Genomic DNA, 17,909 nt, shown 5'->3' with positions numbered 1-17,909 from the left:
TCACCCTCTCCCTCTCACACCAGCCCTATCACCCTCTCCCTCTCACATCAGCCCTATCACCCTCTCCCTCTCACACCGGCCCTCTCACCCTCTCCCTCTCACACCAGCCCTATCACCCTCTCCCTCTCACACCGGCCCCCTCACCCTCTCCCTCTCACACCAGCCCTATCACCCTCTCCCTCTCACACCAGCCCTATCACCCTCTCCCTCTCACACTGGCCCCCTCACCCTCTCCCTCTCACACCGGCCCCCTCACCCTCTCCCTCTCACACCGGCCCTCTCACCCTCTCCCTCTCACACCAGCCCTATCACCCTCTCCCTCTCACACCGGCCATCTCGTCCTCCTCTCCCTCTCACAGCAGCCATGAGCCTGGACAAATACTCTTCACCCCTTCACTAGCTGATCATAAGACAATCAGATGCAGGAGCAGATTTTGACCATTTGTCCCATCGAGTCTGCTATGCCATTCCATCATGGGTGATTTACTATCCCTCTCAACCCCCTTCTCCTGCCTTCTCCCCGTAACCTTTGATACGCTGACTAATCAAGAACCCAATATACCCAATGGTGGCAATGAATTCCACAGATTCACCACCCACCACTTTAGGCACTCCCAACCTGGAGTCTATAGACCCCTTTGCATAGTAGTGTTGGTCCATGGCATAATTAAAGGTTGGGAATTCCTGCTCCAGATGAAGAAATTCCTCCTCACCTCTGTTCTAAATGGACATCCCTCTCTGTGCCCTCTGGTCCTAAACTCCCCCATGATAAGAAACATCCTCTCCATGTCCATTCTACCCGGACCTTTCAGTATTCGGTAGATTGAAGGAGTCATTTCTCCCAACGTGGAGATGGGTAGGACATCCAGAGTCTACACCTCCGCTCCACACTTGATGTCCAGTGACGTGGACAGCTGATGAAGGACGTCTGTGGATGTTATGCTGTCACAGGTCCCTGGAATTGGATTTTGATGTGAAACAGGAGGCATGAGGGCTGGTGAGCGGGAGCCCGCATTTCGGGTCCCACCATCGACTCGACCTGGGGACGACAGCCGAAGATTGGAACCTGAAGGTCAAACGATAGTGGGGAAGAAGTCCAATGGGTGTGTGTGTGTGTGCGAGAGAGAGAGACAGACAGACGGGGCGGGGGGGGGAGAGAGGAAGGGGCTTGTTTTACTGCTGTTGTGTTTTGGCACCTGTTGTGATCTGTGTTGTTCTGCTGAGAACTGTGGGCATGCCATGTGTGGCAACCCTCGCCCGCCACTCATTCCCGCCGCTTTTCACTGTTCACGTGACAAACAAATGAATCCGATCACCTCTGGCTGCAGCAGTTAGCACGACACCATTACACCTCGGGGCATTCCGCAATTCCGAGTTCGGTTCCCACATCGCTCTGCAAGGAGCCCCTGTACGTCCCCCCCACCCCACCCCCCGTGGAATGTGTGGGTTTTACCGGGTGCTTCAGTTCCTCCCCCCCCCCACAGTCCAAACACGTACCAGGTAGGTTAATTGGTCATGGTAAATGGTCCTTTGACTCGATCAGAGTTGATCAGGGTTGTGGAGATGGGGCTGGAATGGCCTACACTGCACTGTACTGCTAAATAAATAATGGATTCCGGTCTGATTGCAATGGTTAAGAGAAGTTCGGATAGGTACACGGATGGGAGGGGTGTGGAGGACTATGGTCCGGGTGCAGGTCGATGGGATTAGTCAGGATAACAGTTTGGCATGGACTGAAGGGTCTGTTTCTGTGCTGTTTCTCCCCATGGAGAGGAATTTTGGGCTGATAGGAAAGGAAAGTAAAGGGGAAGAAGCCAGTTTCTGGACCTGGTGGTGAGGGACTTCAGGCTTCTGCACCCTCAGCCCAATGAGAGCAGGAGTAGGGAACATAACTCAGATGATAATGATCTATAGATACTTAGTGGACAGCAAGCTAACTGGTTGGATCATGGCCTGGTATGAAAACACAGGGACTGAAAGTGGTGGGTACAGCCCAGTCCAACACAGGAAAAGTCCTCCTACCACTGAGCACATTTACGTGGAGTTGTAGTATCCATCATTCAGATCATGCTCTCTTCTCACTGTTGCCATCGGGAAGGAGGAACAGGAGCCTTAGGTCCCACACCACCAATTTACTACCTCTCAACCATCAGGCTCCTGATCCATTGTGGTTAACTTCACTCTCCTCAACTCTAACCTGATTTTGCAACCTACTGACTCACTTTTACCTCCAAGTGGATCATAACCTTGCCGAGGGGTTTGGAGGCTTATGTGCCTCAATGACCCGGAGAGCTATGCTGACTCGAGTCAGAGCCTTATGCTCTTGGTAGGGTCACCCACGCCAAGCAGGTCAAAGGGTAGAGGCCAAACTAAGTGTGGTCCACCAGTCCTCCAGGTTCAGGGGTTAAGCTCAGGGCTAACAACCCTGACTGGTCAAACATCATTGGTATGGAAACAGCAATGAAGAATCTTTCTACAGCTGAGTGTGACGATATTCCTGAGTCTCCACCGGGACTTACATGAATGACAGCAGTGAGAAACGAGAAGAAGCTACTGACACGATGAAGGAAGCAGTGAACACCGCTAGAGATGGAGGACCTTCGTTGCGGCCCTAAATGCCAACAATGTTTCAAGGACTCTTAACAAATCATGTTCTTGGTAGGTATTATTTATTAATTTGTTTATTAATTGCACAGTTTGTCTTCTCTTACACATTGCCAGACTGTATGCATAGTTTATCATAAATTCTACAGTACTTCTTCAATTTTCAGTGAATGCCCACAAGAAAATGAATCTTTGCATACTTCAATAATAAATTTAATTTGATCCATAGGGAGCTGGGAATAAAGGTCCATAATTCATTGAAAGTGCAGTCACAGGTTGATAGAGTCATACAGAAAGCTTTTGGCACTTTGGCCTTCATCAATCAAAGTACATTACAAGAGTTGGGATGTTAGCTGAATTGTATAAGACATTGGTGAGGCCTAATTTAGAGTACTGTGTGCAGTGTTGGTCACCTACCTACAGGGAGGATGTCAATAAGATTGAAAGAGTGCAGAGAAAATTTACAAGGATGTTGCCGGGACTGGGTGACCTGAGTTATAAGGGAAGGTTGAATAGGTTAGGACTTTATTCCTTGGAGTGTAGGAGAATAAGCTGAGTGGAGATACATCTCTGCCAAAGATGGTGTAAGCCAGCCTTCCCTCTGCTAGCCTGCAGGTCACTCTTGGGCAAGGTGCAGCAACTGCTTTGACTATGGCTGGGGTCACCTATCTTGTAATGACACCACCCAGAGAAAACAACGGCAAATCACTTCGGTAAAAAAATTTGCCAAGAACAATCATGGTCAAAGACCATGATCGCCTACGTCATACGACACAGCTTATAATGATGATAATAGGTAGGGTAAAGTCTTGCAGATGTTTTCCACTAAGCTTGGATGAGACTGGAACTAGAGATCATGGGTTACGAGGGGTGATTGACAAGTACGTGGCCTAAGGTCGAAGGAGTCAATTTTAGAAAACATAGCACATTTATTTTTCAACATAGTCACCTCCTACATTTACCCACTTAGTCCAGCGGTCGTGGAGCATACGGATCTTGGACCTCCGTAGAGTGTCCACAGCAGGGGTGATTGATAAGTTCATGGCCTAAGGTAGAAGGAGATGAGTTATACAGCTCTTGTTACATGCACATGCAGTTCAACTCTTTGAGTGATTATGCAGGAAGTTTGAAGTTAATGACATCTCCTTCTACCTTAGGCCATGAACTTATCAATCACCCTGATGAGTTATTAACTTCAAACTTTCTGCGTAATCACTCAAAGAGTTGAACTGCATGTGCATGAAACGAGAGCTGTATAACTCATCTCCTTCTACTTTAGGCCACAAACTTATCAATCGCCCCTCGTATAAATAAAAAACTGTACAGAGAAAATGTTTATTTCCTCCATAGATGTTTCCTCCCTTGCTAAGCTCCTCCAGTACTTTGTGTGTATTGAAATATAAACCAATTCTCTCTGCATCAAACTTCATCTGCCTCGTCCCTGCCCACTCCACCAGCTGTCTATTACTCCTGAGACTTGTTACAATCCTCCTCACAGTTGGCTGCACCTCAAAGGTTTGGGTCACCTGCAAAGATTGCACCCATATCCAAATGATTACAATAGAACCAAAGTGAACTGTGGAAATGGGCCAACACGGAATTCGACACAGACAAGTGTGTGTCGTCGAATTTTGGCAAGTTAAACCAGGGACAGACATACACAGTAAACGACTGGGCCCCGGAGCATGTTGTAAAACATGTTATAGAACAGAAGGACTTGGAGCAGTTACAGTTCCTGAAGTTGGCAACTCAGGTAGTTCAAGTGGTGAAGAAGACGTCTTGACACACCTCCCAGGGTAATGAGTACAAGACTTGGGGTGTAATGTTGGGACAAGGATCTAAGGATGGGACAGGGATGAATGAAGAGTGGAGACCTACATAGGAGGGAAGGGTTAGATTGATCTGACAGTAGGTTAAAAGTTCGGCACAACATCATTGACTGAAGGGCCTGCAATATTTTATTATTTATTTAGCGATACAGTGAGAAGGAGGAGCTTAGGAGAGACAATGGCATCTAATGGCGACCCCTTTTCTTGCACCTTCGGAAACAGCTCTATTTCCATCTTTAATATCTCTATTTTCCCCTTTCAGGGTTCTTTTGAAGACCCTGAGCTGGTTCTTTACGGGGATGGGACCCACTCTTGTCTTCGATATGCCAAGGATGTGGACGAGGAGACAAGCTCGCCTTCGGAGCTGTGGGATTTCGAGGCCCTGGAGGGGGTGGACTCGAGGTCGGTGCCTCCGCAGGAAATCGGTGCGTCATGGGAGACAGAAGATCTCTGGCTGTGTGCCCAGAGACCCGAGTTCTTTGGGCACAGAGCTCAGAAAAACAACACAACGGACTTCTACCATCGTAAACCAGCGAGTTGTTTGTTATGTCTCCCCTCTCGCTGTGAAACGGAGATACCTCTTTCTCCCTTATTAGGGGGAGAGAGAGAGAGAGAGAGAGAGAGAGAGAGAGAGAGCCTGTGGTTTGTTGAATACCGGGTGAACGAGTAGTCTTTGGAGTACTCTGTTTTCATGGATGGTTGCAAAGAAAAAGTACTTCTGGGTGTATATTGTATCCATTCCACTGACATTAAAAGGACCTTTGAATCCTTTGAAAGAGGCCCACCGGCTCAAAGACCCACGCCACCCAGCAACACACCCATTTAACAGTAGCCTCATCAGAATCATATAACCATATAACAATTACATCTTACAATAACAATTACAGGGCATCTTGGCCCTTCTAGTCCGTGCCGAACGCTTACTCTCACCTAGTCCCACCGACCTGCACTCAGCCCATAACCCTCCATTCATCTCCTGTCCATATACCAATCCAATTTTTTTTAAATGACAATACCGAACCTGCCTCTACCACTTCTACTGGAAGCTCGTTCCACACAGCTACCACTCTCTGAGTAAAGAAGTTCCCCCTTGTGTTACCCCTAAACTTTTGCCCCCTAACTCTCAACTCATGTCCTCTTGTTTGAATCTCCCCTACTCTCAATGGAAAAAGCCTATCCACGTCAACTCGATCTATCCCCCTCATAATTTTAAATACCTCTATCAAGTCCCCCCTCAACCTTCTACGCTCCAAAGAATAAAGACCTAACTTGTTCAACCTTTCTCTTTAACTTTCTCTGAAACCCAGGTAACATCCTAGTAAATCTTCTCTGTACTCTCTCTATTTTGTTGACATCTTTCCTGTAATTCGGTGACCATATCTGACTATAATCAGATTTAATATCACTGGCATATGTTGCAAAATTTGATGTTTGACAGCAGCAGTACATTGCAATACACAATAATTTTAAAACTGTAAATTACAGCAAGTATGTATATTTAAAAAGCTAAATTAAGTAAGTAGTCATAAAAGAGAAAAAGATAACAGTGAGGTAGAGTTCACAGGATCTTTGTGCATTTTGAAATCAGATGGCAGAGCAGAAGAGCTGCTCCTGAATCACTGAGTGTGTGTCCTCAGGCTCCTGCACTCACTCTAATGGCAGTAAGACACAGAGGAGAGTTAGTCTGCTCCCTCTAATGAGAAGAGGACATGCACTGGCCAGAGAGGTGCCTTGAGCTCAGGAAGACTTGGTGGGGCCTTTCAGGAGAGAACTTGGCTGAAAAATTCAACAGGGATGTGGGAGGGGATGCGGGAGGTTTGAAAATCTCTCAGTGCAAGTGGGAAAACGGGGACAAAGTCCAAGAAAACGGGGTACGTGGTAAGTGGCAAAGGAGGGGCTCCAGTAGGAGTCTGTACATTAACAGCGGCTCACTCTGTGGATGGGCAGCCACGTACAGACCCTTCAGCCCTACTCGTCCAAGACTTCCAACTAAGATTAGTTAACGTTTAAGATTTAATTCAAGATTGTTTAATATCATTTCCAGTACACAAATGCAAAGGAAAACAAAATTATTGTTACCCCAGATCTGATGCAGCACAAAAAAAACACAGTAAGATAAAGAACACAGTAATTTAAGAAACACAATAAATATAAATACCTAAGATATCTTACGTTCATTTATTGATTTTATGTCCATAAAGTGAAGCTATACACAGGTGTGTCTCTACATAAGGTGATTCTGACAGGAAATGATAAAGTAGTGGTGGTTGGGGGTGTGGAGGGGTGGGTTAGTGGGTGGAGGTGTTGATCAGCCTCACTGCTTGGGGAAAGTAACTGTTGTTGAGTCTGGTGGTCCTGGTGTGGATGCTACGTAGCCTCCTCCCTGATGGGAGTGGGACAAACAATCCGTGAGCAGGGTGGGTGGGATCCTTCGTGATGTTCCTGGCCCTTTTCCCGCACCCTTCTGTGTATGTACCAGTCACATTTGCCTGTGTTTGACCCATGACCCACTAAACTTTGCCCCAAGGGCCTTTTCAATGCATCCACCTCTGCCACTTCCTCTGGCACCCTGTGCCACATACCCACCATCACCGTTCCCTGTCGGGTGCGTGACCGCGCAGTAACTGAAATGCCCCCGCGCACTTCACCTTTGTTGCTGCACAGCTGGAACTGTAGGCAGCTGGGAGAAGTTTACTAAACCCAACAGACTTTCTTTCTTGTTCTGTATTTCATCATACCTTTCAATTAATGATAAAAAAGTATGTGTGCTATCAATGTTGGTTCTGTGGCATATATATTACAAGAAACATTTAAAGTGCCGCACAGTTTTCAGGCTGTGTAAGAAAGTCCTGCTCAGACCTCGCACAGCTGTAAACAAAAATCAGAGGGAACATTGCGGCTTCACCCTGCGTGTGGAAAAGTCACCTGTACATCTCGGGATTTTTAAAAATCTCTCCGAACACCTTCACCCTCTGCCCTGTAAGTTCTCGATTCTCCCAACCCTGAGGGAATTCCCCCATGACTGTGTGCATTCCCCCTATCTTACACCCTCCCCCATGATTTTGTACACCTCGATAAGCCATCGGGGCAGAATTAGGCCATTCGGGCCATCAAGTCCATTCCTCATTCTCCTCCGTCTAGCCAACCTCTCCCGTAACTGAGAACTTCTACTGGGTTCACAAGACAGAGGAGAAGAATTAGGCCATTCAGCCCGCCGAGTCTGTTCCTCATTCTAACGCGTCTAGCCACCCTCTCCCAATAACTCGGGCCCTCGAGTCCCGGCGAGCAGCAGATTTCAGGTGAAACTTTCAAAAGACGCCGGGCAAGACCGATGCCACGCGGTTCCGAGCCGGAGCCTCCCGGTCTGTGAGAGGGGAAGATCCGCGCAGGTAGGACAGTTCAGCCGGTTGGGGACGGGGGTGATGATGGATGGGGAAGTGCAGAGAGGCCGCGGGCAGCTGAGGAGGGACGCAAACAGGCTGCAGACGCTAGCAAGAGCTGATCCTCATCTCTGGGTACAGTGTCGGGGGTGAAATGCCACCGTATTTACTTGCAACACACCGTACATCCAACGCCATCTGAGAGGTTTTTGTTTTGATTTTACCTTAATTTTATGCAACGCTTTTTCCTCCTCCGTCATCTGCACCCACACGGTGATCCCGGAGCGTTTGTATTTCAGACACCAACCCTTGTCGGAATTGCATTCCTCCCTGAAAGAGGTAAAATCCACATCGTCGGGGACTTGCACGGATTCCCTGGCCATTCGCCCCTTCCTGCACCTGTTCCGGCTCCCGCTTCAGTGCCACGGACCGCGTTTCCCAAACACTTCCACTGGATCAGATAAACGCGTATTTCCCCTCTCTCTCTTTGCAAAAGAAAAACACAAAGGGAGGAGCTATGCAAAAGAATGGAGATTCCTTGCAGATTTGGGGGGGGGGGGGGGGCAGTTTTGTTTTTAAATGGAGTCTGCCTGTGGTCTCTCAGGTTTAAATGAACCCGTCACTTCGAGCCAGGAGCGGCGGTAACTGACGGGTGATTGACAGCTCACTCCGGGGCGGTGAGACTGGGCAGGGAAATCCGCGTGGCCCTAGCGCCCGTCGCTCCTCAGTGCTGCCTCCCAGTTACTGGCGATGGAGTCCAAGCTTTCTTCTGCTGTAGGCCTTCATACTCAGGGTGTGTGTGTGAGAGGGAGACACTCAACCCAGGCACGGATGGAGAGCGTGCAAGGGACCCGGCCGGATTCGAACTCGGGACCTCTCGCCCCCGCAGTCCAGCGCTGCTGCAACTACGCCAGGGTATAACTGCCGTGAAAATTAGCTTTCGGACCAAGTTACATTGAACCAAAGTTCTATCTGATTTCAATATGGAGTATCACGCACAAAATTCTGGAGGAACTCGGCAAGTCAGGCAGCATCTGTGGAAATGAATGAGTAGTTGACGTTTCGGGTCGAGACCCTTCTGTCGGATTTGGCTTGAGTTCCTCCCATTTGCAGAACTTCTTGTATTAATAGTGGGCTGCCTGAAGAGGGTTTCCTCCAGGTCCTCAGGGTTCCTCCCACAATCCACCACCTCCAGCGGGATCCCACCACCAAGCACATCTTTCTCTTCCCCCACCCCAACCCCCACTTTCTGCTTTCCACAGGGATCGCTCCCTATGCGACTCCCTTATCCATTCATCCCTCCCCACTGATCTCCCTCCTGGCACTTAACCTTGCAAGCGGAACAAGTGCTACACCTGCCCCTACACCTCCTCCCTCACCACCATTCAGGGCCCCAAACCCTCCTTCCAGGTGACACTTCACTTGTGAGTCTGTTGGGATCATTTACTGTGTCCGATGTGGCCTCCTGTATATCGGAGAGATGCCACGTAGATTCGGAGACTGCTTTGCTGAGCACCTACGCTCCATCCACCAGAACAAGTGGGATCTCACAGTGGCCACCCATTTTAATTTCACTTCCCATTCCCATTACAATATCTCCATCTTTAATATCCCTATTTTCCCCTTTCAGGGTTCTTTTGAAGACCATGACCTGGAGTTGCACACTGACTACGGTTCTTTGCGGGAATGGGGTTTCAGGAATGGCCGTTATTCAGCACGCCAAGAGTTCGGCCTAAGAGAGCTTCACTCGCCTTCGGGGGCCTGAGTTTTCATGGCTCTGGAGATGGGGGGGGGGGGTCAGAGGTCGGTGTCCAGGCAGAAGACTGGTGTGTCATGGGAGATGGAAGATCTAAGGCTGTGGGCCCAGAGACTGGAGATCTTTCAGCACATAGCTCAGAAAAAGCGATGTTACGGATTTTTAACATCGTAACCCAGCAAGTTGTTTGTAATGGTTTTTTATAATGTAATTGTAATGTTTTGTAATGTAATTGTTTCCCCTCTTGCTGTGAAACAGAGACACCTCTTTCTCCCTTATTAAGGAGAGAGAGAGAGAGAGCCTGTGGTATGTCAAATACCAAGTGAACGCGTAGTCTTTGGCATATCTGCGAGTCTGTGTCTTTGCTGTTGCTCTGCTCAAAGGAGGTGATAAATCAGCAAACAGGAGGGAGACTGAAAGTCTGGCTGAGTAGCACCACAACAACAGCCTCTCACTCAGTGTCTGATTATAGACCTCAGGACAAGGAAACCAGAGGTACATGAGCCAGGTCTCATTGGAGGATCAGCATTGGAAAGGGTCAGCAACTTTAAATTCCATGGTGTTATTATTTCAGATGACCTGTCCTCAGCCGAGCACGTAGGTGAAATAATGAAGAAACCATGGCATTGTCTCTACTTTGTGAGAAGTTTGTGAAGATTCAACATGACGTATAAAATATCGACAAGCATCTATATGTGTGCAGTGACTGGTTAAATCACAGACTGGTATGGAAACACCAATGCCCTTGAAAGGAAAGTCCTACAGGAAGTACTGGATATGGCCCAGTCCATCATGGATAAAGACCACCCCCCCCCCCACCACCATTGAGCACATCAACATGAAACACTGTCACAGGAAAGCAGCATCCATCATCAGGGACCCCCACCACCCAGGACATGCTGTCTTCTCACTGCTGGCATCAGAAGAAGGTATAGGAGCCTCAGGTCCCACACCACCAGGTGCAGGAACAGTTATTACCCCTCAACCATCAGGTCCCACACCACCAGGTGCAGGAACAGTTATTACCCTCAACCATCAGGTCCTACACCACCAGGTTCAGGAACAGTTATTACCCCTCAACCATCAGGTCCCACACCACCAGGTTCAGGAACAGTTATTACCCCTCAACCATCAGGTCCTACACCACCAGGTTCAGGAACAGTTATTACCCCTCAACCATCAGGTCCCACACCACCAGGTTCAGGAACAGTTATTACCCCTCAACCATCAGGTCCCACACCACCAGGTTCAGGAACAGTTATTACCCTTCAACCATCAGGCTCCTGACATGAAGGAGATAACTTCACTCAACTTCACCTCATCCCATCATTGAATTTTCCCACAACTAATGGACTCACTTCCAAGGAATTTTCATCTCAAGTACTTGATATTTATTACCTGTTTATTTATTGTTATTGTTTCTTCTTTTGTATTTGTACAGTCTGTTATCCTCCGCACTCCAGTTGAACACCCTAGTTGGGCGGTCTTTCATTGGTTCTGTTATGGTTATTATTCTATAGATTTATTGTGTATACCCACAAGAAAATGAATCTCAGGGTTGTATTTGGTGTCATATACAGTGCCTATAAAAAGTATTAACCCCTTTGGAAATCTTCATGTTTTATTGTTTTACAACATTAAATCACAGTAGATTTAATTTGGTTTTTTTCACACTATCAACAGAAAAAGACTTTCATGTCAAAGTGAAAACAAATCTCTACAAAGTGATCTAAATTAATTGCAAATATAAAACACAAAATAATTAATTGCTTAAGTATTCACCGCCTTCAAGTCAGTATCTAGTAGCTGCACCTTTGGCAGTAATTACAGTCTTGAGTCTGTGTGGATAGGTCTCTATCAGCTCTGCACATCTGGACACTGCAACTTTTCCTGTTCTTTACAAAACTGCTCAAGCTCTGTCAGATTGCACAGGGATCATGAGTGAACAGTCCTTTTCATGTCCAGATACAAATTCTCAATGGGATTGAGGTCTGGACTCTGACTTGGCTGGCCACCCCAGGACATTAACTTTGTTGTTTTTAAGCCATTCCTGTGTAGCTTTGCCTTCAAACTTGTGGTCATTGTCTTTCTGGAAAACAAATCTTCTTCAAGTCGCAGTCCTCCTGCAGACTGCAACAAGTTTTCTTCCAAGATTTCCCATATTTTGCTGCATTCATTTTACCCTCTACCTTCACAAGCCTTCCAGGGCCTGTTGCAGTGAAACATCCCCACAGCAAGATGCAGCCACCACCAAGCTTCACGGTAGGGATGGTGTGTTTTTGATGACGTGCGGTGTTTAGCTTACACCAAGCATAGCGTTTAGTCTGATGGCCAAAAAGCTCAATTTTGGTTTCATCAGATCAAAGAACTTTCTTCCAGCTGACTTCAGAGTCTCCCACATGCCTACTGGCAAATTCTAGCTGAAATTTCATGTGAGATTTTTTTTCAAAAGTGGTTTTCTCTTTGCCACTCTCCCATAAAACTGTGACTGGTGAAGCACCCGGGCAACAGTTGTTGTTTGTGCAGTCTCTCCCATCTCAGCCACTGAAACTTGTAACTCCTCCAGAGTTGTCGTAAGCCTATTGGTGGCCTCCCTCACTTGTCCCCTTCATGCACGGTCACTCGGTTTTTGAGGATGGCCTGCTCTCGGCAGATTTTCAGATGTGCCATATTCTTTCCATTTCTTGACAATTGACTTAACTGTACCCCAAGGGATATTCAGTAACTTGGAAATATTCTTGTATCCATCTCCTGACTTGTGCTTTTCAATAGCTTTGTTGTGGAGTTGCTTGGAGTGTCATTTCATCTTCATGGTGTAGTTTTTGCCAGGATACTGACTCACCAGCAGTTGGACCTTCCAGATACAGGTGTATTTTTACTACAATCAATTGAAGCACTTTGACTACACCCAGGACTCTAAAAACAAACCTCCATTTAACTAAGTATGTGATTGGCTACACCAGGGATGATTTGGTGTGTCATATTAAGGAGGGGGGTGAATATTTATGCAATAAATTATTTTTCATTTTATATATGTAATTAATTTAGATCAATTGAACTTTTAGAGGAGGAGACGGCACCCACCTCAGGATGGTAAAGATAAAGAAGGACAATTACACTATGCTGGCGTAGCAGTAAACCCGACGGTACACAGTTCGGGGCATTCTGGAGTTCCGAGTTCGATTCCGGTGCTGCCTGAGAGAAGGTTGTATGTCCTTCCCATGAGTGCGTGTGCTTCCTCCGGGGGCTCCAGTTCCCTCCCATATTCCAAAGATGTATTGGTTTGTAGGTTAATTGCTGATTGTAAATTGTCTTGTGATTAGGCTGGGGTTGAACAGGTAGGTTTCTAGCCAGTGTGGCTCATTGGGTTGGAAAGGGCTGTTCCTCGCTGTGTCCCTAAATAAATAAAACAAATTAAAAACTCAGCTCTCACCAATTTTTATTGATGCACCAGAGCAAGCATCTATCCGGACGTTTGATGCTCTGCCCATGACGGTGGAGAACTGTGGGCAAAGCTCAGCCCTTTCCCAAAATCAGCCTCCCTTCCCCGGACTCTGTTTAAACTTGTCACTGCCCCAGTAAGGCAGCCAGCAAAATCAAAGACCTCACCCCTGTCGGAGATTCTTCTCCCCTCTCCTATTCCATCGGGCAAAAGATACAAAAGGCTGAAAGCACATACCACCGGGCTCAAGGTCAGCTTCTTTCCCAGTGTTCCCAGACTCTCGATCGGCCTCTTGTACAATTGGATGGTCCCTTGTCCTCACTGTCTACCTCGTTATGATCTTGCACTTTATCGTTTACCTGCACTCTGTTGGTAGCTTCGACACTTGATTTTGCATTGTTATTAAAATCACAAAGCACTACAGAACAGAAGCGGGCCCTTCAGCCCATCTAGTCCATGCTGAACTTATATTCTTGTCCCATCAACCTGCACCTGGACCATTCCCTCCATGTCCCTTCCATCCATGTACCCAAACTTTTCTTAAATGTTGAAATGGAACTCACATCTACCACTTGCGCTGGCAGCTCATTCACCCTCTGGGCGATGAAATTCCCCCTTGGGTTCCCCTTCAATATTTAATCTTTCGCCTTTGACCCATGACCTCTAGTTCTGGTCTTGCCCAACTTCAGTGGAAAAAGCCTGCTTGCATTTACCCTATCTATACTCCTCATAATTTTGCATACTTCAATTGAACCTAACCTCACTTTCCAATGCTCCAGAGAATAAAGTCCTATACCCAGCTCCAGTGGAATTCCAGATCCCTCAATTCCCTTCATGTTCAGAAATCTATTCTGCTCGGTACTGAGTGACTCTGTCAGGAAATGTGGGAGAGGCTTGACTCAAACACAGAGCAGCAGAGACAATTTAACGGTGAGCGATAATTTTAATGATTAACTGTAAAATACAAGTCACGAGAGACCAAAACCAAGAGAGAACAGATACTTAACACAGCAAGGCAAGAAGGTATCTGAAGGCCAGAAGCAATTGCTTGAGGCTTGCTGGTTTGAGGGGTGAACAGGGTTTGTGGATGAAAACTGAGTTTAAATAGGTTGCAGGTGATGAGTGGCAGGTGACTGCTGTTACTGGATGGAGACTGGAAGACCTGACAACTCCACAGCCCCTTGTGTGGGAAAATCCCAATGATTCCCCACTCCCTCGGTGAACAAAAATCTCTCCAAGGAGGAGAGTTAATGATTCAAGTTGATGACTTTTCAAAATTCAAATTTCGAAGTAACTGTATTATAAAAGTCACCATATATATTCCTGAGGGTCATTTTCTTGCAGGCATTCACAGAGACAAAAAGCGATACAATAGAATCAATAAAAAATTACAAAGACTGGCAAGTGACCAGTGTTCAAAAGAAGTAAATCTGTGCAAATTTTAAAAATAATGAATAAATAAGTCATAAAGTCATAGAAAAGTACTGCCCAGAAACAGGCCATTCAGCCTACTTGGTTTGTGCCGAACCATTAAGTGAATAAATGACACTGAGAACAATGGCTGTAGACTCCGTGATAGTGAGCCCATAGTTCAGAGATGAGGTGAGAGACGCTATCTCCTCTGGTTCAGGACCCTGATGGTTAGGGGTGATAAACGTTCAGAACCTAGAGGTGTGGGTCCTAAGACTCCTATATCTCCTGCCCAATGGCAGCAGTGAGAAGAGAGCATGACGTGGATGGAGGGAGTCCCTGATGATGGACACTGCTTTCCCGTGACAGCGCTCCGTGTGGTTGTGCTCGATGGTGGGGAGGGCTTTACCCGTGATGGACTGGGCCATTTCCACTACTTTTTGTAGGCGTTTCCACTCAAAAAAAGACACATTGGTATTTCTATACCAGACCATGAGGTAACCAGTCAGGATACTCTCCATTGAACATCTATCGAAGTTAGTCGAAGTTTTAGACGGCATGCCAAATCTATTCAAACTTCGAAGTAGAGACACTGCCAAGCTTTCTTCATAATGGCAGTTACGAGTTGGTCCCAGGACAGCACCTCTGATACGATAGTGCCGAGGAATTTGAAGTTGCTGACCCTCTCCACTTCTGATTCCCCCAACGAGGACTGGCTCATGGACGTCTGCCTTCTTCCTCCTGTAGCTGATAATCCACTCTTCTGATATGCTGACGTTGGACGAGGAAGTTTGTTGTTGTGGCACCACTCAACTGGATCCGACCAGATTCAATATTGCTGACCTATAGTGTTTGTCTCCGCTTCTGGCCTCCCAGATGCTGCCCGGACTGCGGAATCGTGGGATTGAAATTGACGCGCAACCAAGGCACAGTGAAAAACTTGTTTTGCACACTCTTCATACAGATCAGATCATTACACAGTGCACTGAGGTGGAACAAGAGAAAACAATAACAGAATGGAGAATAAAGTATAACAGCTGCAGAGAAGTAAAGAGTAAAGTGTGGGACTAAATAGTTCAGCCGAAAGGCCTGTTGCTGTGCTGTACTTTTCGATGTTTGTGCTGGGCTGACTCTGACGGGCACCAGGACCTGGGAGACGACGTGTGCGGTCACACCCTCAGTAAGGAACACGTATCCTCAAGTGAGCGGCAGACGGCAACCGGGGACGCTCCCGGCGCCACATAAACTGCGTATTTTATTTGCGTAGTTCGTTGCCACGGCAGCGGGAAGGGTTCTTAAAGGGGCATCTGTCCGGCTGCAGGTGGGGGGAGTAGTGAATGGAAGAGGTAAATACCACCGCACCCGGACTTCAGGGTGGACCTGTCCCCAGTGCACTCCCGCTCGGGTCTCCGACCATCGGCGGACAACCAGCACCATGACTGATCATACAATTCCTGTGACTTCTCCAGCCATTCGGCTCTTGAACCAACCAGTACAACCCTGCCCACACAATGTTCAGCGACACTCGGACCACTTTCACCTCTTTGCACTAAAATTACTTCTCTTTTTGTTCCAATTGGCGTTCTGTTTAGTAAAACTTGTGTCTAATCTAGGTTTAAACTATTTTATTTAGCGATTGCTGCTTATCTGACGCAATGATGTCAGCGTACGGATCATTAAGGACATATAGACAGAAAGATGCTGGATAAGGGCCAGTAACATAGTGAAAGATCCCACCCACCCTGCTCATGGACTGTTTGTCCCACTCCCATCAGGGAGGAGGCTACGTAGCATCCACACCAGGACCACCAGACTCAAAAACAGTCACTTTCCCGGAACAGTGAGGCTGATCAACACCTCCACCCGCTAACCCACCCCTCCACACCCCCAACCACCACAACTTTATCATTTCCTGTCAGAGTCACCTTATGTACAGACACTCCTGTGCCTAGTGACACTTTATGGCCACACAACCAATCCATCTGTACATGTATTTGTATTTATTGTGTTTTCTTTTTATTATTGTGTTCCCCATCGTTTTGAGCTGCATCTGATCGAGAGTAACAATCACTTCGTTTTCCTGTACACTTGAGTACTGGAAATGATAATGAATAATCTGGAATCTTGCATGTGCCTGTGATGTTGCTGCAGGTAGGGTTTCCATTGCACCTTGTGCACACATGGACTTGTGGCCCCGAAACAAACTTGTCTTTGACTTTGACCTCTCTCTGTCTCTGTCTCTCTCTCTCTCTTTCTATGTCTTCCTTCAGTCTCTCTCTTCACACTCTCTCTCTTTGACTCTCTCCCTTTCTTTGTCTCTCTCTGCCTCTCTCTTCACTCTGTCTCTCTCTCATTCTCTCCCTCTTGCTCTCTCACTGTCCCTCTCTGCCTCTGTCTCTCACTCTCTCACTGTCCCACTCTCTGTGTCTCTCTGTCTCTCTCTCACTGTCCCTCTCTCCCTCTCTCCTCTCTCTCACTGTCCCTCTCTCCTCTCTGTCTTTCTCATTCTCTCTGTCTCTCTCTCCCTCTCTCTCTCTCTCTCTGACTTTGCCTGCTTGGACAGGCATGTCCCTATCTCACCAGGGTGTGAGGCCCGCTGGCCACCCTCACCTGGTTTGGCCTGCTTGTTGAGGCGGAGTACCGGGGTGCGGCCGCTGTCACGTGCAAACAGTTACTTGGAGCCACAGGTGAGAGCTGAGTGTCCAGTGGGAACCAATGGTGAGTGAGTTGTCCCAGAATGGACACAACAAGCCCCTTCACCAGAGGTGCTACCCCTCCCTGGACTCCCCATGCACCCTGATCCATTGTAAATAAATAAATACAATGTAGACACATCTATATTATAATATACATATTACCCTGAGATCAGAATCAGGTTTAATATCACCGGCATATGTCGTAAAAATTAATTGTCTTTGCTGCAGCAGTACGATGCAATACATGATAATAGGGAAAAAAAGCAAATTACAGTAACTAACTAAATATTAAATAGTTAAATTAATAAGTAATACAAAAATGGAAATTAAAACAAGTAGTGAGGTTGTGTTCATGGGTTCAATGTCTATCAGAAATCGGATGGCAGAGGGGAAGAAGCTGTTCCTAAATCTCTGAGTGTGTGTCTTCAGGCTCCTGTTCCTCCTCTGGGATGGTAGTAACGAGAAGAGGGCATGTCCTGGGGGGAGGGTGTCCTTACTGCCTCCTTTTTAAGGCATCATTTTCTTGCAGATATTTACAGGAAAATAAATCTTAATAGGATTTATGAAAAACTATACAGAAACAAAGATGGACAAACAACTAATGTATAAAAAGTAAAGCTGTGAAAATAATAAAATAAATAATGTTGAGAATATGAGTTGAAGAGACTTTGACAGTGAGTTTGTAGGTTGTAGAACAGTTCAGAGTTGAGGTGAATGAAGTTATACATGCTTGTTCAAGAGCCTGATGGTTGAGTGGTAATAGCTGTTCCTGAACCTGGTGGTGTGGGACCT

At 46.8% G+C, this 17,909-nt stretch overlaps 1 protein-coding gene across 1 annotated transcript in view; it reads right to left on the bottom strand.

Annotated features, from left to right (window-relative positions):
- LOC132391013 (START domain-containing protein 10-like) overlaps nt 1-8,382 on the bottom strand; it is a 63,486-nt gene extending 55,104 nt beyond the window's left edge. Inside the window, exon 1 of the mRNA XM_059963615.1 lies at nt 8,038-8,382. Within this exon, the coding sequence (XP_059819598.1) occupies nt 8,038-8,196 (159 nt within the window). The 5' untranslated portion in view covers nt 8,197-8,382. The remainder of the gene's footprint in view (nt 1-8,037) is intronic.
- Nucleotides 8,383-17,909: the final 9,527 nt, after the last annotated feature.

This window comes from Hypanus sabinus, chromosome 3, assembly GCF_030144855.1.
Source record: "Hypanus sabinus isolate sHypSab1 chromosome 3, sHypSab1.hap1, whole genome shotgun sequence".
NCBI classification, from domain to species: Eukaryota; Metazoa; Chordata; class Chondrichthyes; order Myliobatiformes; family Dasyatidae; genus Hypanus; species Hypanus sabinus.
The sequence above is the reverse complement of the archived record's forward strand: the minus strand, read 5'-3'. Positions and strand labels throughout refer to the sequence as shown.